This window comes from Lepidochelys olivacea (assembly GCF_965140295.1).
Source record: "Lepidochelys olivacea isolate rLepOli2 genome assembly, chromosome: 12".
Taxonomy (NCBI): domain Eukaryota; kingdom Metazoa; phylum Chordata; order Testudines; family Cheloniidae; genus Lepidochelys; species Lepidochelys olivacea.
This window is the reverse complement of record NC_140422.1, coordinates 1,770,393-1,794,533: the sequence shown is the minus strand read 5'-3', so window position 1 is coordinate 1,794,533 and position 24,141 is coordinate 1,770,393. Positions and strand designations below refer to the sequence as shown.

Sequence of the window (24,141 nt, the reverse complement as noted above, 5' to 3'; positions counted from 1 at the left end):
TTTAGGCAGAAGATCTCGCCAAGCAACCTCCAGATCTTCATGTGCTACAGGCAGACAATATTGAGGAAGATGATTTTCAGCTAAAGAAGAGCAGGAATCTGCTGGATGTTGCTGAGAAAAGCTTTGCAGCTGAGGAGGTATGGCTTGGGTTCCTTCTCTCCCCTTCATGCTAATGTCCAGGCTGACACAGTGGGTTAAAGATATTAAATCAAGATCCAATAGAAGGAGATGTTAAACCTTTCCCTGAGCTCTGAGCAATATTAATTGTGCTCAAGGGGTGCTGATCTGTCTAGACAAAGACAATTAAAATAATTGCCGGTACAATCGTTCATAGATTTGGGTGGTTCTCTGGGAGTGTTTGGATTTCTATAGCCTTCCTGATTTAGTTGGGGTTGGTCCTGCTCTGAGCAAGGGGTTGGACTAGATGACCTCCTGAGGTCCCTTCCAACCCTGAGATTCTATGATTTGGAGTCCATTTTATAATGCAAATGTATCAGGCCCAAAGCCTGTAATGCAGCTGCCAGATTTTGTTTTGTAATCTTGGCTTTTGCCATCTCAGCCCCTCCAAGGCCCGGTTATTCAAGAAAGGCGAATGGAATTGCTCTCCACTTGCAATTAGTCCTGTGTACGTTTTGCAGAGCACTGCATGCTGAAAAGCAACATCTCCCCCTCTCTCTGCAGTATAAGATGGCTCTGAGGAGGAAGAACAAGCACTTCAGGAGCATCCGGCCCATGCCTGCCATGAGAAGTAAGGCTGATGCAGAGATGTTGTCTGCTTACAACTGTGAGTCAGTGGCTACTCTGACATGTGCAGGGTTGGTCATTTTTAGGTGTCTATTGTGGCATCACAGATGATATCCAGGTGTCTATCATCTGACACCTGCACTACCAGGGATTGATGACTTAAATTCTGGGATGGGGGTGGAGGGAGGGGCTACAGAACCTATGAGGACAGGAGACAGACTCTCTTCAAAGAGGTATGCAGGTCAGATGGTCAAAATACAGGGATGCTGAGCAGAGAGGCCTGGAGAGTGCCCGCTGCGCTAAGTAGGAGTCCCAGGGGGCAGTGAACTTTGCCCAGTGAAACTCTGCCAGGGTATGCACATGGGAACGAGACAAGGTCCCAGCCCCTGGCCAGCCGCGGAGCAGTCCTAAGGTGGTGGTGACAGTCCTCCCACCCAGTGTGGCTAGTATTCAGCTCTCCGTCTCCTCGGTGGGGTTCGTGGTGGTGCGTTTCAGTTATGGACTCTAGAGACTGGCCTAAGATGGCAGGTTTGTTTCCCGCGGGCAGCCAAATAGATATGGGGTGGGCCTGACTTTTGATGTAGTCTGGTTGGCGCAGACGTTGCCCGGCCCCTGAACTGGACACAGGCTGCTTCTCCATTGAAGAGCTTTATGGTGACTTACTGCATCTGGAGCGAATCCTTCTCCAATAGAAGTCAATTGTAAAACTCTCATTGACTCCAATAGGAGCAGTGCTAAGCCCTCTGCCCTGGCCATCTTGGGGCTTTGGCATTACCGGTTTCACTGATCGCCTCACACCAGGTGTTGCTTTTGAGTCACGTTGCTATAAGTCAGCCAGGCGATGTCAGAATTACCCACAAGGCTGCTGGCACCATGTGGATGCAGATCTGGGAAGGGATCTCGCTTGAAATTTGCCTTTCCACCAGCTTGCACAGCTCTCCTGGTTCCAAAGAGCCAAACTCCAGAGCTTCTGCGGGACAGAGTGAACCTGGTATCTCTCTTTTATGAGAACAAACACAGCAGATCAAAGCCATGCTTCTGTGACTGATATACAAACGCCTTGTTGCCTGGATATATTCGTCTGCATTGTCCCCAAAGTCTTCCTCCTTCTCTAGTGGTTTTAGCACCCTGTGGCCACAGCCCCATATTTTAGCATGGTTTAGCTTCCAGGCCTCCAGATCAGCAGCAGGCTTGGTGCCAGTCAGCTTGGGACAGTGCTGGTATCACCCCTTATGTGGGGTCGCTGGCCCAGTTGGTTCACCTGTTTCATGTTGTGAGGCATGGTTTTAAGTTCCCCTGGAGTCCATGGGGAGGCGTAATAGGAAGTGCCGGCCCCTTGTTTAGCATAAAATGCCGGGGGCCAGTGACTGGAGCCATTGTAAGGAATTGTGACATGAAATGAAATGCCTCCTTTCCCAAGATGCCCTGGGGCAGCCCCATGAATATCTGTTTAGAAAGGCGCACATGCAGTTTTCAGCTCTCTCTGAGTAATAACCCTGTGTGAGGCATTTGTGACTCATGGCTCTGCTCTGGGGTGAGGAGAGCGACTTCTCGAGCCACTCAGCCCTACTGCTGAGCCCCAGATCGATTTAGGGCTTGTGGGAATCTGAAAATCATTGCTAGTGCTTTGTCCCATGGGGGGAGCATTTCCCATTGGCTGGGTCTGTAGAAATAAGCTTTATCTGATTTAGTCCACAGGCAGTTGCAGGGAGATGTTACTACTTCCCTGCTCCGAGGGGAAGGTCTGTCTGGTGCGCAGCGTAGATCAGGCGGATGAGTATCAAACGATGGTAGAACACACCCCGAGAATCTGCAGTGCTCGGGAGAGGCGGGCGCGGCTGCCATCTCTCCATGGTGACGCTGGCAGAGCAGCTTTTGTCAGCTCCAGGTGTCACCCTCCGACTGCAGCACAGAGAGGGCACAGGGAGGTTTGTAGCAGGTCGGCCCCAGGCGTTCTTGTCACAGAATCTGGCCAGTTGGAAAAACTGATTTGCTTAAAGGGAAGCTTTCAACAGGCAAAACATCCTGTACAAATATCCATACCCAACAGCTTTGTGTGCTGGAGTAGCCGTCTGCTACAATGGAACAGGAGCAGAACCTCCCCCAAGGGCTCTTAGATCTAGAGGGAGGAAGGACTGGGCTGGGCTCCCCTATGAAGCTCTGATATGTTGCTTTGCAGTGAAAGGAGGTTTTGCTGTGCCAGGATTGCAAACATCTAGGGCTCAAGCTGCATGTTTCCCTCTCCAAGGAGTGGAATCCCCTGTGTGTGAAGGGCTCTCTGCAGCCTATGCCCCAAGCTGCTGGTCCTTCAGGATCCTGCCGCCCCCAGCTCCCTGATGTGGGCCTGATGGGGGAGGGGAGTTAACCCTGAGCCATCATTTATTCTGCCCATGTGGTGGAATAAATGAGCCAACAGGGAGGTTGGGTGCATGTGAATCTCTCACACTCACACACCTTAGTGAACTCAAGGGGTTTCATTGCAAATCCAGCAGCTAGGAATATGCCCTGCGTATGGGACCATTCCTGGGGCTATCCGCGGAGTGAGTGGCACTCTGTCTTTTGGGGCAGCTGTCAAACAGCTGTGGTTCCTTGTTTCGTGGTGACACAAGGATAAATCCAGGAATTGTTTGTAGAAGATTCCACGTTCTGCCTTCACTCCAGCGGTTTTCCGCGCTTGTATGGGCGAGCAAACCCAGTGGAGACGGCTTCTGAAAATGTCAGCGAAGGAGGCACTGTCTGATGGCATTTGGCCTGCCTTCCCCTTCCCTGCATGCTGTGCCTTGCCATGGGATGCTTCAGGTCTTACAGTCTGTGCTGGGAAGCCAGCCTCCTGGTGACAGTATCGCTTGACAGGAGCTCACTGGAGGAATGAGGGGGAGGATGTGGGCTGTTTCACATTAACCAGCGGGACCTGGGTGTTCGGCAGAAGCAGGGTCTGATCCTGGTGTGATTCCGAGTCCAGCTCTGGAAGGATTCGCTGGCCATGTATCACCGAGCCCAGTGACAGCGTCATGGGCCCCACCTTGGGAGAGAGTGTTGACCATCGGGGCCCTGAATAGGCCCCAGCGCACAGTGAGGAAATCCAGAGCCAGCAGCAGCCTCTGTAATGCAAATAAAAGTAGCCGGAATGCTGCCTAGCCCGCGCTGCTCTAACAGGCACCGACTCTGGCAAAAATAAAAGCAGCCCCTGGATTTCCACTCCGCTTTATGCCTGGGTCTCTGCGGTAATGCAGTCATGCTGCAGGGTGTTTATTCCCACTCCGGCTCGGGTGTTTTCATCTCAGATTTCCAAGGTTTCTGCTCGCATTTTTTTCCCCCAAACCTTTTGTTACTTGAGTTACTTTGGGCTGTGAGAGGGAAAACTCTGCAAAGGACCAGATCATTCCATATCTGTTAGCATTGCCCCTGGAGCTGCGGGCCATATCCAGGGCTGGCCAGTTGGCTAACAAGCTTCCTTGCAGTACACGTGGGTCTAACCCCTTCCGCTCCAGAGTGGGGGGCTGTGCTTGGGGAGTGGGGTTGGCTGCCCTGGCAGCTTGTAGACTCCTGGGGTATGTGCTGCAATGGGGCAGCATAGCTAGGCCATGTACCATTTCTGGTGTGTGGGGTCTTGGAGTTACCACAACCAGCTAGAGGACAGCAGTCATGGAGGAGCACCGGTGGCTTCTCTGACTGCCCACTTACCTGGGAGACCGGGGTCTGGTGTTCAAGCGTTCACAGTTACAAGTACTGGGTATAATCCTGCCTCTAAAAACAAGGAGCTGACAAAGCTCACTGCACCTTCCATTCTCTCCCAAAGGGCAGAGGGTGCCTTTCGCCGGTGAGTGGGACACAACGGGGCGCAGGAGTTAAACTCATCTCAGTAGGGCTGCTGGGTGGGGGTGCTGGTCCCTGCTCTGTGGGGAACGGGGTTCTTTTTGCATCTCCCTGCTTGGGCTGGTAAAGGTTGGGAGCAGTCGTGGAGGCAGCGTGCCCAGCCTGCAGAAGAGGGAGTGAACAGAGGCCCTTGCCATTTGGGAAGATGCAACCTGCCAACTGGAGGGTGGAACCTGGGATGTTAAAGGAGCAAATAGAGGTCGCTTGGGCCTGTGAGCTCCATGAGCCCCTTAAACGTACACCTGCCAGTTCTAGGGAGTATTAGAACGGCTGCACTGGGTCAGATCAATGGTCCGTCTAGCCCAGTGTCCTGTCTTCCCATGCCAGGTGCTTCAGGGGGCATGAACAGAACAGGCAACACGGAGTGATCCATCCGCTGTTGTCTGCTCCCAGTTTCTGGCAGTTGCAGGCTAGGGACATCCAGAGCATGGGGTAGCATCCCTGACCATCTTTGCTCATGGCCACTGATCCTCCATGAACTTACTTAATTCTTTTTAGAACCCAGTTATACTTTTGGCCTTTACAACATCCCCACAAGTTGGCGCTGCGATGTGTGAAGAGGAACTTCCCTTTGTTTGTTTTAAATCTGCTGCCTGTTAATTTCAGTGGGTGACCCCTGGGTTCTTGTGTTGTGTGAAGGGGTAAATAACACTTCCTGATCCACTTTCTCCACACCAGTCATGATTTTATAGACCTCTCTCATCCCCCCCCCCTCAGTTGTCTCATTTTCAAGATGAACATTCCCAGTCTTATTAATCTCTCCTCCTACTGAGGCTGTTCTGTACACTGAATCATTTTTGTTGCCCTTCTCTGTATCTTTTCCAATTCTAATATAGCTCTTTTGAGATGGGGTGACCAGAACTGCATGCAGTATCAAGATATGGGTATACCACGGATTTATATATCAGCATTATGATATTTTCTGTCTGTCTTATCTATCCCTTTCTTAATGGTTCCTCACATTCTGTTCGTGTTTTTTTGACTGCCGCTGCACATTGAGTGGATGTTTTCAGAGAACTACCCACAATGACGCCAAGATCTCTCTTGAGTGCTAATAGCTAATTCAGACCCCATCATTTTAAATGTATAGTTGGGATTGTTTTCCAATGTGCATCACTTTTCATTTATCAACATTGAATTTCATCTGCCATTTTGTTGCCCAGTCACCCAGTTTTGTGAGATCCTTTTGTAGCTCTTCACAGTCTGCCTGGGACTTAACTCTCTTGTAGTTTTGCATCATCTGCAAACTTTGTCACCTCCCTGTTTACCCTTTTTTCCAGATCATTTATGAATATGTTGAATAGGACTGGTCCCAGAATACACCTTGGGGGATACCACTATTTACCTCTGTCCATTCTGAAACCTGACCATTTATTCCTACCCCTTGTTTTCTGTCTTTTAACCAGTTACAGATCCATGCAAGGACCTTCCCTCTTATCCCCGTCTTGTGCCAGAATCCATCGCTCCACGTTCCTAGCCCCGAGGGGCTCTTTGTACATAATGTACCACGTGGGACTGCAGGTTCAGGCAGGGGGAGGTGGCCGCTGGGGCAGAGAAGGTTCTTCCCACATGGAGCATTCTCAGTGTAGCATCAGCCACTCAACAGCGAACCGTTCCCACTGGGGGACCCAGACATGCACTCTGTTCCTGCCAGTGCTGGGCCCCGGAACGGGCTGCCCTAAGGCAGCAGGCTGGTCTGTGGTGTTGCTGGAGCCCCCACAGGTGGCACTGGATTAGAAGATGTGTCCTGTACCCCAGGGCCTGCAGTGCTAGCTCTTTGCACTGGCATGGCAGCCGCGTCGGGCACGGCTCCTCTCTACCCTGCTCACGAGAGCTGCTGGCTCATTTGGGAATGGTTCTGATGGCCCCAGCAGCGGGATTTGGAGGGAGTCCAACCCCAGCTCCTGCTCCTCTCCTGGAAACGGTCTCTCTCTCCTTCCCCACCAGCTGGCTACGGGTGAGGAAGGGACTGACTTAAGAAAGCAAACGCCGTTGAGCCCAGCGAGGAAATGCCCTGCCTGCTAGTAGCACCCCCTTCTAGCTGCACTAGGCCCTGATCTCCTGCTTAGCGCTGCATCAGCACAGAGCTGATCGCGGACAGCCACACGTCGGTGTTTAACTGCATGTAGCAAGGAGGGCCAAGCAGGAGAGTCTGAGCAATGTGGACTCTCTGGAACCCACCGTGTGGTCAGGTCAGTAGAAATACTAGCCTTTGTGCAGCCACCCTCCTGAGGTCGGTCGGTCGGTGTGCATGTGATGGGGGTGTGTAATGCGCAGCACTCCAGGTTGGTTGCCTGTTGCCTCTCAGAGAGACACTCACCCTGGTACCTTGCTTATGCTGCTGAACAGACGAAGGCCCTGATCCTGCAGTTGGATCAGTGTGGTGGGCCCCAGCACTGCATGGGGTCTGATCGGAGTCATTGGTCTCTGTGTGGGCACAGGGTTTGCCCTTGTGGCTCCGATGGCTGGTTCCGGAGCAGCCGTTTTTGAGTGGTATCGATCCTACCCGGGCCACTGCCAGCTGCAAGGGTGATGGGAACCTCTTCACTGCCAGCAGGCATACAGGCTCCAGAGAGAAGGTACTGGTCCAGGCCGCCAAAGGGCAGTGCTGACCTGACCCGCCCTCTGCTATAGAAGGTCCTTGGTGGGAGCATAACCATTGCATCTCCCCAACAGAACCCCTAGGGGTGGGAGGCAGGGGCATCCCCTCTAGCCCTTCCGGGGGTGAATTCCCCTCGAGCACAGGCAGGTGAGTGGGAGCAGGGAAGTGGGACTCGGCTGATCTGCCCCACCCATTGTAGCTCCCCCCTTGGGTACTCTGCTGGGATGTGACTAATCTCTATTGGCGTGTGTGCTGTTTCAGGGTAATACAGTATCACAGATAAAACTATTAATTATTATTTTATTATCGGTTGTGTTTGTCAGAGTGCCTGGGAGCCCTAGCCAGGACCCCACTGTGCCAGGCGCTGTACAGCCACAGAACAAGGAAACAGCCCCTGCCCCAAGACCTTATGTCTAACACACTAGCCTGTTAGACCAAGCTTATTGGAACTGAATGCATGACCTCTGTTATCAGTCCAAGTGCCACCTGGCTAAACTGGGCTCTGTTTGAATCAATTCTTGCTAGTTTTGTCCACTTAAAAGTTAAAAGGAGAGCAGCAATTTCTCCCCTGGTAGCTCTTCAGCTGCCTGTGCCCAGAGCAGGAGCGAGCCCTGACCGGTGCCCTACTGACATGCACGAAAGTCTGCCCAGATGCTGGCAGCCCTCTGTGCACGAGCTCCCACCGATCCCCAGGGAAATTCTGTGCATGGAAGGCCAGGGCCCAAGTCCGTTCCAAGAGATTGATGCACAAGCTACTCCCACTGTCTGTGGCATTTTTGCAAATTGTGACAAGGGTTATTTTTCCCCTGTGGTGCTGGGAGCACTGAACGTGCTAGCCATGATCTGCAAGGCTGTCTGAGCTGCTTGTGTAATAATCTCCCTGTGGCAGGAACCCCTGCGCAGGGACAGCATTCTGCCTGTGCCAGATTTTCAAAGGTTTTCTCCACCTTCTCCCCCCCCCCCCCCCAGGTCTGTCGGAGCTCGATCTTCAGGCAGAGGCAGAAGATAACAAGATTGGAACTCACCAGGCTCTGCTGTCAGTCAGCTGTGCCTCTCTGAAGTCACGCCCTGCCTCCACAAAGGATGCTGAGACTGGAAGCAGTTTGCTTCCTTTCCCGGAGCCTGCACCCATACAATCCCTCATGGACCTGCCAACTGAGGGAGAGAAACTGGAGCACTACACCCGAGCTAGGCCCCGACCCAACCGCAGGAACAAGCGGCCTCCAAGCAAGCCGAGTGTAAGCCTGCTTTTCATTCTTCAGTCAGGCAGGGCTTAATTATGTCACGGGGAAATATCTTTAATCAGCAGTTATTCCAGCCCTGAAAGATGAAAGATACCGAGCAGCAGCTGTTTTATTATGCAGTCATCAGCTGGGCTTCGGCCGCTGCTGGTTTTTACCTTAGAGGAGAAGGTTTTAGCTGAGGGTATGTGGTGGTTTTATATTGCCGGTGGATTGCTAAAATCTTGAGATGCTGCAGCAATGTTGTAGATGTGACACAAGCAGAGAAGCTGCAGTTTGCATGCAGGGGCTTTGCCCATTTGCAGTGTCGTTTTCTATCTGACTATATTGATTTGAAACCTTTTTGGCTGGCTTGAAGGTCTCTGCTGGGGGTGTATTTCCTACCTACCGGAGCCTTCAGCAAAACTGGGAAATTTGCTTTAACTCTTAGATGCTTGTTTGCCCCAAGGATGCACTGGCCTGATGAGACGGCCCTTATCCTTTTGAACAGATTTGGAATTAACCGTGTATCTTTTCCACAGTAAAAAAGCTCACTGACTGTTATATGGCTCTCTGATACTTCTGACTCATTTGATTAGTTTCAAAAGTGACAGGATCTGCCCCCTTTCTGTCAATCAGTTCATTTATAACTCAGCCTTAGGCCTCGGGGGAAGGCAACATAACTTTGGGGGGCTGTGAAGTTAGAGCCTAAATAAAGCGAGCGATCACCATTCCTGGGGGAGGTGGGTAGTCATTTAGGCCAGACTAGCCCATCTCACGGCGGGATGGTTTTAAAAAGCTGAGGAGCAGAGTTTGGTTCCCTTGTCAAGCTGTTTCTGTTAATTGATCATTGGCTGGCTTCGTTTTCAAAGCAGGGGATTCTGTTTCCATGCAGAATGAACCCAGGGTTTGCCCAGCACACAGGGAGAATCTGGTGCTCCCCAGCCCCTCCTGGGAGTAAGCATCAGCTCTCGGTGCAGGCAGGATGCAGCTCCCCTATGCTGATGTGGCAGGGCTCAGACTCCCGTACGTGGGCTTTGTTCTGAGCAAGGGTAATGGGGGTGTTGCCCCCCCCCAGGCTCCCAGTGGTAGAGGTCTGGCCCACTCCAGGTTCATGTCCGAGGAGGTGCGGCCCACCCTCCGAACCCCACTCGGCACCAGTGCCGCCTCCCTGGCATGTAGGGGGCACAGAGGCTCCCTTTGCGCAGCCTACCCTCTGCCAAGGGTGAATTCCGCCCTGGGACCTGCATGGCATCAAGCCTGGCACCTGCATTCCAAGCTCTGCGGAGCTGCCACCTGGCAGGGGCATTGGGAGAGTCCCTGGCTGAGGACCACGTCGTGCACTGGGCGTCGCACTGGGCTGGCCTCTCATAGCATGCTTGCATCTACCCCCTTGTTTAGGCATCTCCTGTGGGCCAAAGGGGTTTGATGGGATTTTACCAGAGGGCTCAGCAGGCTGCCGCTGATTTTGCGTCTCTCCAGCGTCAGGGTTAGCGACTGTGTCCCTGCTCCGCAGCTGTTCTGGCAGACAGGGTGCCCCTCTGACCTCGCGTCTCGCCTTCCCTCTCTTCCACTGGGGCCCAGCAGACACAGCCAGAGGGAGGTAACTCTGGCATCAAGCAGGGGCTGTGTGTTTACACACAGTGCAGGGGGGTGGTCAGCCAGGCATCCAAGGTCTAACACCATGAACTGGAAGGGAGAATTGCTTTGATTGGAGAGAAACCATTCCTGCTCCTTATTGAGCCTGAGATGATAAAAGTCTTAACGGCCTCTTTCCAGCAACACAGTTCCTTGTGTCGATGAGAGCAGGGTAACCTCCAGCCTCCAAAGAGGAAAGGCTCTTTAGGGTCTCTCCTTTCTCCCTGCACCACCGAGACCCAGGAACCTCCCCTGGCGCGTCCCCCCAAGATTTCACTGGGCTCAGACCTGGCATGTGCAGAACATTGCCGCTGCTGTGCTGGCATCCAGGACTGGCAGTAAGAGAGCTGCAGCCTGTACCGGTGCTCACCCCTTAGGGGACTGGGGCTTGCCAGACCTGATTATAGAGTGAGGCACCCCTGGGGTGGCTCAGGGGATTCCCTAGAAAGGGCAGCAGGGCGCTGCACAAAGGGCAACGCTCCAGAAGCTGTGGTTGAATCTGCAGAATGAGGAATGGCTCCTGCGGGGAAGACGGGAGACCAGGGAAGTTGCCCTAGGCAGGGAGGCCTGGGAGAGACCCTGACCCAGGGAAGAGCCTGCAAAGGCCCCAGCCAGGAAGGCCTGGGAGGAGAAAGAGGAAGCTTGGGTTGGGTGGCCTTAGGACTAGACTTGGTCTGAGAAGTGGAGGGTTTTGAGGGCTTATTTTACATTAATAAGCCCAGGCCCTAGGGAGGGGTATTTTTGCCCAAGAAAAAACTTGAAGGGAAGTTTTATTTGAAAAGTCTAAGAGGGGAAACGGAGGCAGGCTGCCTCTAGCGTGAGCCCAGGCCACGGGGGTGCATGGGAGGCAGCCGGCCTGATTCCACTGCCTCACTAACTAGCAAGCTATATTAGCGGTACAGTCAGGCCCAAGGTTTGCACGGCTGCTGAGAGTATGAGGGTGATTGTCTTGACGCATCTCCTCTACATGAGAGAGGATGAGTTCCCTCCCATGTTGGCCAGTCTAGTAGCAAGTTGCTCCTACAGACAGGGACAGGCCCAAGGGACTGGCATGGCACTGCCTTTGGACTGTGGGGTTTTCTAGTCCGATCCAGGCAGGAAGAGTCCTTACGGGTTAGTATTGCCTGAGCGTTTGGCTAGGGCCGTATCTGACAGAGATGATGTGCAAGTGGATGCTTAATACTGGCATTGCTCTCCAGAGACACAAATAATGGTGGAATGAAAAGCAGGTATGGATTTAAATGCCAGCAAAGAAGAAATAGCCTTGCGCTTGTCAATTGAAAGCCATCAGCCCTGTGCAGCTCATGGGACCGGACCAGGGTCGGACTCTTGAGGGGAATACCTAGCGCTGATGTAGCTTGTTTCTCTCTGTCCCTTGGAGATGGTGGGCCAAGGTCTGCACTTGGAGCGATAGGCACCCTTCTAACGGAGTCACTGCAGCTCGTCTGAGTGTGCCAGGGATTTGACCTAACTTTGGGGCAAACACTATTCATCCTTTCCCAGGCTGCCCACCCTCGCCTTGGCTCCGGGACGAGGTGCTTCGGCATCTGCCCCTTGCAACGTCTGGTTTTGTTGTGCAGTGCCCTCTTTGCTCTGCAGCTGCTGCTCACTAGTCGGGTTCTCTGCATGGTGCCTTCGACATCTGGGGCTGCTCAGACATGCCTGAAATGGTTAGCAGAGAACCCCAGCATGCTAAGGGCACCTTTGTGCCCCACGGCCGTTGCTCGGGTGCCTCGGGCTGGTTGTAGGTAGCCACTGAGGTAGCGCACTCTATCAGGAGCCAGTCCCAGTTCGCTTTACTGGCTATGGCCCAAAGGTCAGCTTTTACAGGTGCGTATTTAAGGTTTATACACCTGCTTAAGTACTTTGCTGAGTCAGAGAATGAGCATCCCAAGGATAATTAAGCCACTGAACTGTGGCTACCTCTGGGATGCAGAGCGGTGGCTAGCAGGTGTACAGGCATTCTTCAAAAGACACACTCTGTGGCAAACACTTAGCAGTGAAGAAGGAGAGACCCTGGTTGAGACCTCATTAGCATTTCCTGCAAGCACCAGTTTGGCCCAGTAGGAAGAGAAATCAAAATGTTGGCTCCATCCCAGCCAACGCTTGGAGTTCCTGTGAGCTCGCAGGGCTTGGGAGTGCTGCAGAGCTGCTGCAATTTGAAAGTACTTTTTAATTCATGGCATTGATGGGACAAAACGTCTGAGTTAACTGACCTAGAACTAGGGACGAATATGAGCCAGACACCCCCAGACACTGGGGCAGTTTGCATCTGCAGACAATGCTGGGAAAGAATCCTGACTACTCCACACAGGCCCATGCGAAGGGCTCTGCAAAAGTTTTGCCTCGTGAGAGGCCTGTGCGTCTGCATGGTGGGAACAGAAGCAGATGGCTCTGAGAAGATAGACTGTGCTTAAAGCTTTTGCCACCTCCTGTAAGTAACCGCATTAGAAGGGGCTTTGTAGCCCAGTCCTCCCTTTGTGCATTGTATTTAGACTGGGGGTGGTAGGGGGCTCCTGTGGCTTTTGATGGAGCCGTGGAAAATCCCCAGAAGGGAGCATTCAGTTCACAAGGCAACAGATCCCATTTTAGCGCTCAGTAACTCCAGCCCTCCATAAGCATGCTTGAATTCTGCCAGAGCGGGCTGCTGCAGGTGAGTGGGGAGGAGGAAGTGTGGGAGGATGAGAGCCCTTCCAGGTGTTTAGCTGGGATTATTACAACCTAGCAGCTGCTCTGTGTCTGACTGCACCCCCAGGGAGTCCGTGGCCCTCCTAGCAGTCTGGGAGGGGGCTCAGGGGGGCAGTGTTCCATTCCACGGCCCTGTCGATAGGACTAAACATATAGAATTATGATAACACTTTGCACTTGGTGCTTTTACATTTTCTTTCCAAAGGGCCTTCCACACAGTAACTAGTTCATCCCTGCAGCCTTCCAGGGAGTTGGGTAACCCCATGTGACTAACCCCATCTTCAGCTGGGGAAACTGAGGCACTCAGCAGGCTGCACCCAGATCTAGGGGAAAAGGGTGCAGTTCTCCTGGGCCAAAGTGAATGGGGCTGTAAATGGTGATGTAAGTTGCTTATTGCATATACATGCCCCTGAAAATGGGGCTCGTGGTACTAGTGCTTTGGCCGTAGCCTTGGTTGGACAGTGCTGTTGTTGCACCATGTTGGCATTCAGTGTGTGTGCGCAAAATGAGCATGAGATGTGCCGGCTCAGCAGGCGGGGGTTGCACAGGGGTGAAGATCGCATAGCTCTCCTGCCCTGCTTTATGTTACACCCCACTGGTTAGCTGTTCATCTGGCTAGTACCCCTTCTGCCTGAGCAACAGTGAGCTGTAGCTCACGAAAGCTTATGCTCAAATAAATTGGTTAGTCTCTAAGGTGCCACAAGTCCTCCTTTTCTTTTTGCGAATACAGACTAACACGGCTGTTACTCTGGGGGGGAGGGATAGCTCAGTGGTTTGAGCTTTGGCCTGCTAAACCCAGGGTTGTGAGTTCAATCCTTGAGGGGGCCATTTAGGGATCTGGGGCAAAAATTGGGGATTGGCCCTGCTTTGAGCAGGGGGTTGAACTAGATGACCTCCTGAGGTCCCTGCCAACCCTGATATTCTATGATTCTATGAAACCTGCTGGCAAGCAGTTACCCGACTGGCACTGTGAAGGGGCAGGAAGGTATAGGCTCCTGTATGCCAGGCTTGGTCTGAGCGTTGGCCTCCCCCTGCCTTTTTAGTTCCTTGAAAAGCTCCTGTCTGCTCCCTGTCTCTGGAGGCGGGAGCTGGCTGGGGTCTGCAACCCTCAATAACGGAGTGTCGCTTGCTTGTTGATGTCCCCTATTCCGCTCGCCAGTCTCCACTCCGCCTCTCGAGGGGTGGCTAGAGCTGGTCGCCACCCAGAGGCAGTTGGATGCTCTGAGCTCACCTCCCTCACTCTGGGAGGCAGTTACCTGGCTGGTTTCCAGCCCCCGCCCTCCCCATTGGAGCCCTTGAGCACACTTGCCCCGGCCTTGTTGCTCAAACTGCTAAACCATAGAGACCTTCTGCAAGAGCAGAGATCGTGTTGGGTGGGGGAATCAGAGGGGTCCCATTCTGAGAACCGCAAGTGATTATCCTCCGAGTGCACACATCCTGCTGGGTTCCTCTCTTGTAGTTGCTGAGGGCTTTTGTCTGCCTTGCAAAATGCTCCCTAGACTCGGAAAACAGCCTCTAGAAATCGACTCAGCGGAGAGCTGTGTGTGCTGCAGGCATTGCTCTGCACAGGGGCGCAGGCCTATAGCACCGCCTTGGTACGACACAAACACCGCCTGGGTTGGGAGTGAACCTCCAAGGCTTCCCGCCAGGGGAATATCCCAAGCACCCTGGAGTTCCTCAGAAGGCCGGTCTTTTGTGTTTCTCCTGTCAATCAAAGCACATGGTTGGGCTTGGGTGTGAACGCGACCCCAGGGTTGAAAAGGAACTGCTGGATGGCACAGGCCAATGCCCCATGTGTTTAGCTGGGGGAGCCTCCTTCTGATTGGTCACACTTAACCCAGTCCTCACCTTTGCAGGCGAGGCTGCACAGGGGGAGGTGGGAGTGAGACGAGCAGGAAGGGCAGAGAAACCCTAGAGAGACCAGTGGGATCCAACACAGGAGTGGAGAATAGCAAATTAGACCTGGGAGAACAAGCGGTGTTTGTCTGGGGGAACCTCTCCGGTTCCTATGGCCGTGGGGGGAGCAGCCAGCCAGTCAGATGCACACGTGTGAGGGGAATGTGGTTTGGGGGTGGACCCAGGCCTGTTACGAGATAGCGGGTCGTGGCCCAGGCTGTTGAGTGACTGACACATTTGGGCCACGATGCTCGGATCTGGGCTCTGCCATAAAGTAAAGATAGAGGCTCACTGGAGCAGCATGTGAGGAGAGCAGTGAAGGGGCCAGACATGGAAGAGGTGAGGAGTCCTTCATGGGATGAAATGAAGAAGCTTGGGAGGGAGATCTGGGCTAGCAACTGGCCAGCAGGGGCCTGCTCCCACACACAGGAGTAGTGGTGTTTCCAGGGGGACAGGATCAGACCCATAGCATGTGGAATCATTTCCTAAGGGAAATGATGAAATTCCTTCCCCCAACCCTGGCTGCATAGATCATTTAGAAACCACTGGGGCAAAACACTGGCAAAGGATCTGTGGAGAGCAATCTGGCACCAGGGCAAGTACCTGGAGTGAGGGGTGGGTTTTGCTGACCAGAAATTGGAGACTATACGGCATACAAATGATCTGACTCCTCACAGCTCTGATGTCACCCAGTTTTGGCCTAGAATATTCCCTATATTTGCAATCTGTATTCGGTGGGGTGTTTTCTTAGGGTTTTCAAAACTGGGCGCCTTGTCCTGGAGCTTTTCCAGTAAGTCAAAAGTGAAATGGAACACACGCAGTCTCCCGCTGTCCAGGCGAAAGCGTTTATGAGGCCGCTCCTGAGTCTGTCACTTGGGACACGTGCCCCAAGGATGTTGCTGGGAAGAGGAAGACTGGGCTGCTCTTGGCCATCTCCCTGGAACCGGGTGCAATTTCTTTACTTGGTAACATCACCAAGCATGAGCGGGCAACAAGTTCTAAAAGCACCACATGGGCAATTTTCAGACCTAGGGCCGAGCAGCTGGAAATGCTGCACAATAATGGCAGGGGGAGCTTAGCCATAGCACAGGCTTTGGCTTCAAGCATCAGCTCTTGGGAAAGCGCAGAAGAAAACACACTGGTGCAAAGTACACTGGGGAAGCTAGGCATCACCCCAGCCCGGCCAGGCTGTTTCTTGGAGCTGGGTGTATGTCTGAGCTTGTCTCTGAGCCTGCAGGCAGCGTTGTTTGGGGACAGCCGGGAGGTGCTCCAAGGCTGTGGAGGGTTTGAACTGACTGTCAGGCCTGCAGCTGTGCGCCCTATAACAGGGAAGAAACCGTTTAGATGATGGAAGCAGCGCTTGGCTTGTGATCTTATTCTGGAGTGGTTTTTTCTTTACGTCCCTTCTGATGCACAGCCACGTGGCATTGAAGGGAGGCCTTGTGAGCTACTGCAATGGCTCTTGACCTTTCCAGACCACAGTACTCCTTTCAGGAGGCTGATTTGTCTTGTGTACCCCAAGTTTCACCTCACTTAAAAACTCCTTGATTCCAGAATCATACATAAAAATACAGAAGTGTCGCAGCACAGTAATACTGACAAATCACTGACTTTCTCATTGTTACCATATAATTAAAAATAAATCCATTGGAATATAAATACTGTACTCACATTTCAGTGTATAGTATAGGGAGCAGGATAAACAAGCCATTGTTTGTATGACATTTTAGTGTGTACTGACTTTGCTAGTGCTTTTATGTCACCTGTTGGCAAAGTGGGCAAATATCTAGAGGAGTTGATGTGCCCCCTGGAAGAGCTCTGCTACCCCCGGGTACACATACCCCTGGCTGAGAACCACTGCACTAGTGGATAGAGCGCTGTCCTGGGATTCAGAAGACCAGGGTTATATTCCCGCCTCTGCCACTGGCCTGCTGAGAGACCTTGGGCAAGTCTCTGTGCCTCAGTTTCCCGCTCTGTGAAACAGGGATAGTGTTGCCCTCCTTTATAAAGAGCTTTGAGATCTGCTGATGACGAGTGCTAGGTAAGAGCTGGTTGCTAGTACTGTTATTTTATTATTATTCAACAGCAAATTCATACAAAGGTGTGTACGTGCGCATGCAATTAAAAAGCAGCTGCATCAGTAGGAACGTCAGGGAGTGATTTCTCACTTTCTCCTGGGGGCGTCCCCCTGAATTCAGCTTCTCCCCTGGCGTCTCGCCTCCCCTCTTCCCTGCTTCTGCAGCACTGAGCTCTTCTGACTGTAGCACTTGCTCGTAGGTCCAGCCAGCCCCGACTGAGAATGACGAGGACAGAAGCATTACTTGCGTGGATGAAGGGCTAGAGGAGTTCTTTACCAAGAAGCTGATCCAAGAGGAGCCGCTGTAAGTAAACGAGGTGTATTCAGTACTGTAGCTGCTACTGGGCCATGCCCGCTGTGTGTCCGCTCTCTGGCAACACAAGCCCTGCCTTCTGGACCTCCGTGGGCCTCGCTGTCTGTGTACAGGCAGTGACGCACATGTACCAACCCACAAGTCCTCGGAGCGTCCAGTCCCTGATCCACTGACCATGCACAGAATTACCTGCCATTCCCACAGGGACGGGACTCCGCAGCTCATGAGTTACACCTTAGAACACAGCTCTGCTAAACATAACATCACGCTCGCATGATCCCAGAACACTGGAGAATTGGGGTCATGCCGGAGGGGGCAAAGCGGCGTGCCCTTCATAAAGGGCATCCTCTGTCCGCTACCAGACAGAGCCACATCTGGTTTGTCCCTGTACCAGATGGGGGACAAACCACCCCAACAGAGGACTGTCCATGCCAAAACTGGACAAGGGACCCCCTTAGCTTAAACACACAGCACTTTGATCTAGTTATAGTGAAAACAAGAATCAGTTTATTATCAGAGATTCAAGTGAGTGTGAATAAGAATATTGGAAATGGTTACAAATAAAATCAATAACACACTTTCTAGAGACCGAACTTAGTTCACAAGTTCTCCTCCTGTCTAAAGAAGCTTGTCTTACCCAAAGATTTCTCCAGTGTTTTCAACCAAGCCTGGCTGGAATCCCTTTTCATGAAGCAAACTTCCTGCCCATTCACTTCCTTGCTGAAGGAGTCCTCTTTGCACCCCCAAACTAGACAAAAACAAGCCTTTGATATTTACATCAAGACAGGGTTCCTCTCCCCCATCCTGCCCCACATCTATCTCTTCCTGCTACTTTCCTTCTAAAGTCCCCTCTGCTCTTCATTAGCTTAAAATGCCAGTGACTGCTCCTTGTGAACCAGACAATGCTCAATTTACATGTAAACAGATTAGATGAACAAACCGCTCCTGTCTGACAGCTAACCTGCTTTTCACATTTGATGCAGGCTGTAAGAATGTAATTGTCAGTGTATATACAGAACTCCTTACATGACAGCTGTACATGCATTTCACAACAGTATCGATGACCAGTGTGACACAGGCTTTGAGCCCTCACGTGGCATTCTTTGAACTAGAATGTGCATACTAAGCCCAGGGGAGTCCTGTAACCCTTAGGCCATGTGCCAGTTGGCATCAAGAGGTGCCTGGGTCACAAGCTAGTGCTAAACTGGGGAATCGCCCTCAGTCATTCCTTGGGGCAAAATTACCTTGCATGGTTTGAAATTCAGGTCACTACTAATTAATAGTCGTCAATGCTTTTAAACACCATTCATCTAGCACTCCGAGTGCCTTGTGAACATATTAGCAAATTCTCACAATACACTATCTGTGTTTGGGTGTGGGATCTTATAGGGATCATTTCACCCACTGCAGAAATGCACTCATGTCTGGGGTGCTACACAGCAACTGTTTAACAGCACCCAGAAATGATACACCGCAGTTTTGGTCAGGGGCTGAGTAAGAATCTGGTTCAGAGCTTTAGCTGGTCTGACTTCAGTGGCACTCACCATCTGATGCCAGCTGAGGACCTGGCCCACCAAATCCAACTGGAAGTGCAAGGGGGCATTTAGGATGTTAGAATGCCATTCCCTGAACTGGAATGAGCCCAGGACACTGGGGTTCGCACCATTACACTTAACAATGAGTGTACTGGGCTCTGCAGCTAGTGGGCATCTCCCTTTGGGGTCCCGGCCAGAAGGTGGCCTTTGAGAAGTGAGGCAAGGTCGGCTGATGCACCAGACTGGGCGCTGGGATTTGAAACTAGCCCTTCCAAGCCCATGGCCCTTTGGGAGGAAATCGGTGTACAAGGGCAGTGGGAGCTAATGCAGTCAGTTGGGACCTGGAAGCCAAAAGCGTGTGGGTTGTCCTTCCAGACTCGCTGTGTGTCCTCGGGCAGCTCACTCCTAGCATCCGTTTTCACCTCCGCAAAGGCTCTGGGAGGGCTCGTTCACTGGGGCTGGGAAGGCAGGAAGCACTGAATGTGGGCTGAACATTGCTAGGGGCGGATCTTAGAAACCAGGCAGCATGGCCTGTGCAGGGCTTAGCTCAGGTGTGTTCGCAAACAAAACTCTGCCCACGCCCCTCCCTGCACAGGAGGAGTCAAAATTGAGCTAGATTTTCTCTCCTTTGCTCCCTCTCCTTTCTTATCCTTCTCCGGTCTCTGTTTTCCTCATTGTCCCTTGCTCTGTCACCCCTCCCACAAGCAGCCTCCTGCTGAGCAGGACTCTCTTCCCTGTCGTTGTGTCGATCTATATTTCCTACCACTTGTCACTTGGGCTTTCCATCCAGCTAGCGATAGTGATCCCTGTTGATGAAACTAGTGTTGAGATCTGCCCCCCCGCCCCCGTCTCGGTGTAAAACTCTACTCGTGCATCCTGCTGCACTGGGAGCCGGAGGTGCTCCCTGATCGAGACATCCCCTGAACTTGGCAGAAGCCCGGCTCTGAAATGCACGACCCTTCATGGTAAGAACGAGAGCCAGGCACAGCCTCATGCAGTGCAGTAGTTAGGTTTTCATACCCAGCCAGCTGTTGTCCTGGCCAACTGAAGTTGTCCCCATTCTGGGGGAAGAGAGCACAAGGGTTACTGGGTGGAACCTGCCCTGCAGGGAAGAGGGGAATTGTAAAGGGCTGGGCTGTATCTAGCAGCCTGTGCTGGGGAAGGAGAGAAGGATGTCTTCTGCGATCTGGGCACTCATCATGAACAGTGGTGCTGAAAGCAGCAGTGCCCAGAGGGGAGCTGGTGGGGTTCTTACAGAACCAGCTGTCGGCCCTTGCACCTGAGGCTATGTAAAGCCGAGGAAGAGCCAGCTTGTGTCTGCTACTAGCTGGAGTAATGGTGTGGCCACCCCAGGCTACCTTCACGGGCCGCCTAGACACACCCCTATTTACTGCTGGCTTCTAGGGAGTGTGGCCATCTCTACACTCTGGGACCATGTCAGCCATGGAGGAAAATTGCCATCACGCCTGCCCAAGTGGGAGGCCTTGGGAAGTCCCCTCCGTGTTCCCGGCCAGGAGAGGAGGGTACCACTGAGCTTGTGTCCTGGTGCAGGTTGAGACGGGACACTGGGGCTCATGCTGGTACAGCCTGGATCTCCACCCAGGGCTGCTGCGGTCAGTGACGGCTCCTGGTTCTCCACCTCCCTCTCGCGCAGTCCCTGGGACTTGGCAGCCCCTGTGGCACAGGGAATGGTGGTGTCAGCAGCCGGGCCTAGTCAGGGTGATTCTGGGACTGGCCGTGTCTCTCGAAGCCGCCTGACCTACTGTGTATGAAACGTCTTCAATTATTGACTTGCTAGGGCAGAAATCCTGGCCGATTAGTGTGAGACTGCAGAGCGGCGCAGCCCCGGGGAGTGGCTGAGTGCTGGGGGGACGTCCGGCCCGTCCTCGTGGGGGGACGGCTGCTCGGTGTGGGCCGGGAAAGTGTTGGCACAGGAACCTTTGCGCTGGAGAATGCTAACGGCACAGGTTGTCCCCAGGGCCAGGGACCCCGACCTGCCTAGCTACGGTCCAGAGCTGAGAGGCAGCTGCACCTCTGCGGCTGAAGCTCCTGGAGGGGAGACAGTGAAATGTGCAGCTAAGTGTGTCTGCAATGAATCTCCCAGGTGGGGATCCTGCCGTCCCAACCCCCATTTCCCAGCCCCTTCCCAGAGCCCCGCATCCTGCTGCCTGCTGGGCACCCTCCAAGGGCTAGGACTGGGGCTAGGCTGCGCTCCACCATGCCTCCCCCCCACTGATTTTTCTAATCCCAATAGCCAGGGGGAAGTTCAAAGACAAGGAAACAGTCAAGAGGCCACCGAGCCAGCTGCCTTTCCAAGGGTGTGGTGAGTCCCCTCTGCTGTGGAGATGTTCCTTTCCTGCCCCTTCCCTGTGGACTGGCTCCCCAGGCTGCAGGCTGGCAGCAGAGAAGTGCTTGACACAGTTCTTGGCATTGGGGGCACAGTGATTCTGGTACCTGCTCTCAGTTCATGTCTCCGATCAGCACCTGTGCTAACTCTTTTCCTGGCTTCCTCCTCTTGCTCCAGCCCAGCTCCCCGGGGGATCTCTCCTGGCTCAGCCCGCCTCGTGCCGTCTGGCACCCGGACCTTCAAAAAGAAAATAGGAAACTTCTTTGCATTCAAGAAGCCGAAGTCCAGCAGGGCCTGGAAGTGCGAGAAGGAGCCAGAGGGCAGCCCCTCGGCAGCCAAGGGCAGGAAGTCCACTCGCAGTGACATTTCAAAGCCTCCCAGTAAGGCAGGGGAGCCTGGGAAGGCTCTGAGCAAATCCGAAGAGGGTGGGCTTGCTGTGGAGCCCAGGGCCAATGCAGAGCCCAGCCAGACCCCCGATGCCGCCCACAGGATCAGGCCCAAGTATTCCCGAGAGGGCAAGTCACAGTCCCTCATACTCCTGTCTGGTGAGGATGAAGAGGTTCTAGGAGCGAAACACGAAAAGGTAACAGCCCCCTTCCCCCACCGCCCCAATCCTAGCCCCCGGGAGCCTGTGCTCTTGGCATTTGCCCCAGTTTAGGGGTGTCCTGAGTGTAAGGGCCCAGTTCATCCCTGGAGTCAGCACAGGGGAACTTGCTAAGTAGCTGCGCAGCAGAGAGCAGGAGCCCGGAGGCTCTGTGTTGTGTGAGGTTTGTATCCCCCCTGGCTGGCCTGAGCTGCAGCCAATGTAAAGGGGACTGTTCATGGAGGCTGGTTCTCCAGCTCTCAGACTGCCTGGCCCAGCCTGTGTGGGCTGGTGTCTCCAGCCAGGGGAACCCTAAGAGTGATCCAGGGTTCACAGGGATCTGTGGGATGACTCCCATTGACCTCAGGCGGGTTTGGATCAGGCCCCAAATCCTGGCCTGTCCTAGCCAGTCTTGGCTGCTGGCTGCACTACAGATGGGTTTGGGCGTGGGGCTGTCTCCCTGCTCCGTGCCTGGGAAGCGGCAGGGGACTTTGGGGGCACGGATGGCACCAACCAATCTAGCACTGTGGGGCCTATTGTTGGGCCCCTCCCTGCTCCTGCCCACGTCCCTGGGGGATGATTGGGGGAATTTGAGGCCTGCCCCAGTAACGGAGGATCAGAAAGAGCCCAGAGCAGCCAAGGACCGGGAATAGCTGCTGTGATACAGCTGGGTGGGGGAACTGATCTTAGGCAAACACGCGCCAGAGGGAGCTCCAAGGGTCGGGTGACCAGATGTCCCGATTTTATAGGGACAGTCTCGATGTTCGGGGCTTTGCCTTATAGGCACCTATTACCCCCCATTCTCGTCCTGATTTTTCACACTTGCCGTCTGGTCACCCTATCCGGGGGGGTGTAGCACCTGCTGCGGTTCTGGGGCAGGAGATTGGGAAGAGGACTGTGGCCGCAGCCCAGCAGCGAAGTACAAACGTTGTGTCCCGAGCCAGACTCGCCTGGTGCCGTCAGTTACTGCCAGGGGGCAGGCGTGTCTCTTGGCAAACCTGCCCTCGGCCTGGGCAACGTGAGGGGAGGGATGGATCTTGCTTCGCCCCCTGGGGTACGCTCTCCCCCTCCCGCTGGCCCTTGTACCCAGGTGGAAGGGGCTGAGTGTCATAAAGGAGCCTGGTTCTGGACGGGGGAGGATCCCTGGAGCAGGCCTTGCAGAAGGCTGCAGTGGGGTTGGGGGCAAGGCACAAGGCCATGCAGCAGTCGGGGCAGGCATGGCATATGGGACAGAGCTGCAGCATGCAGCTCCATGGGGAGCTCTCGCAGGACAGCCTGCCAAGGTGCCATGGCATAGCCCGGCTCCCCACGGCTCTACAGGGCTGCTGGGGGCCGGGAAGCCGCCCATACCTGGGCGGGCTCAAAGGTGAAAGCCATGGGGCCTGCCCAGCACAACGGGTGTGGGGGCCCTGGTGACTGTAATGCAGCCACCTGGGCATGCCCCCGGCTTTGTCCTCTTTACCCTTCAGAGGCAGCCCTTTGAGAAGAGTGACGGGGAGATCCCCAACTCCTTTGAGCAGCGCGTCCATGTTATGCTGCACCGGATCGGGGTCACCAAAGTCCTGTCCTCTGAGGGGAAGAAGAAGCAGGTGAGAGGAGACACATACACCCCCACCCTGGTTTTGCTGAGTCACCTTCCCCCTGCTCCTTGTCCTGCCCCACGGAGGATGGCTCTTGAGGTTTTGTGTTCCTCGCCTACAGATGAAGAGTCGGCATTGCATGGAATAACCAGCAGGAAGGTGCTGCTCGGAACCCAGTCCCCATCCCCCCAGCCTTATTGCTGCCCCCCCCTCCCCATTTACATGAGGGGAATGGGCCCCCAATAGGCAAATATCACCAGTATGCTGAACCCTTCACACCCCAGCATTAGAATTTAAACTATGGCAGACTGGCCAAGTGCTCAGAGTAGTGCAATGGCCTGGCGCATGTGCGTACACTGCTGCCTTCTATTGGGTGTAATCGGAACTACAGCTGTGTGACATAGGCCCTCCACTGCCAACAGCTAGTGGTGATTCTCCATTAACTGAGATGGTAGGCAAGCAGGAAGGTGTGAGTTCTGTGCCCTCTGTCACAGTGATGTGGTTACATGCAGTGTAGGGTTAACTGTTTTTGCTACAGCATACTCTCTTCTCGGTGCAAAGGCTTAACGCGCCCATTCACCATTCGTGAAAACACAAGTGTGGGGACACTGAGAAAGGGATGTGCCAGCAGTGTGACAACTGCTCCAGCTAGCAAAATAATCTAGTGATCCTTTCTGGTCTGAACAAAAATAATGAGGATTCCTTGTGGCACCTTAGAGACTAACAAATTTATTTGGGCATAAGCTTTCATGGGCTAAAACCCACTTCATCAGATGCATGGAGTGAAAAATACAGTAAGCTGGTATAAATATACAGCACATTAAAAGATGGGAGTTTTCCAGTAAGTGGGGGGTCAGTGCTAATGAGGCCAATTCAATTAGGGTGGATGTGGCCCATTCTCAATAGTTGACAAGAAGGTGTGAGTATCAAGAGAGGGAAAATTATTTTTTGTAGTGACCCAGCCACTCCCAGTCTCTGCTCCTTCTGAGATGAGCCCTTTACATGAGCAGTAAATCTCCCAGAGCGTGGTGTGTCCCAGGCA

General features: G+C 53.4%; 1 protein-coding gene across 2 annotated transcripts in view; it reads left to right on the top strand.

Annotated features, from left to right (window-relative positions):
* CARMIL2 (capping protein regulator and myosin 1 linker 2) overlaps nt 1–24,141 on the top strand; it is a 138,545-nt gene that overhangs the window by 94,458 nt on the left and 19,946 nt on the right. The window contains exons 29-35 of one of the 2 annotated variants that reach the window (XM_084644406.1): nt 6–137; nt 682–784; nt 8,192–8,460; nt 16,942–17,045; nt 20,844–20,912; nt 21,114–21,519; nt 22,989–23,108. In XM_084644406.1, coding sequence (XP_084500532.1) covers nt 6–137; nt 682–784; nt 8,192–8,460; nt 16,942–17,045; nt 20,844–20,912; nt 21,114–21,519; nt 22,989–23,108 — 1,203 coding nt within the window. The remainder of the gene's footprint in view (nt 1–5; nt 138–681; nt 785–8,191; nt 8,461–16,941; nt 17,046–20,843; nt 20,913–21,113; nt 21,520–22,988; nt 23,109–24,141) is intronic. The other variant, XM_084644407.1, reaches the window with a different exon arrangement.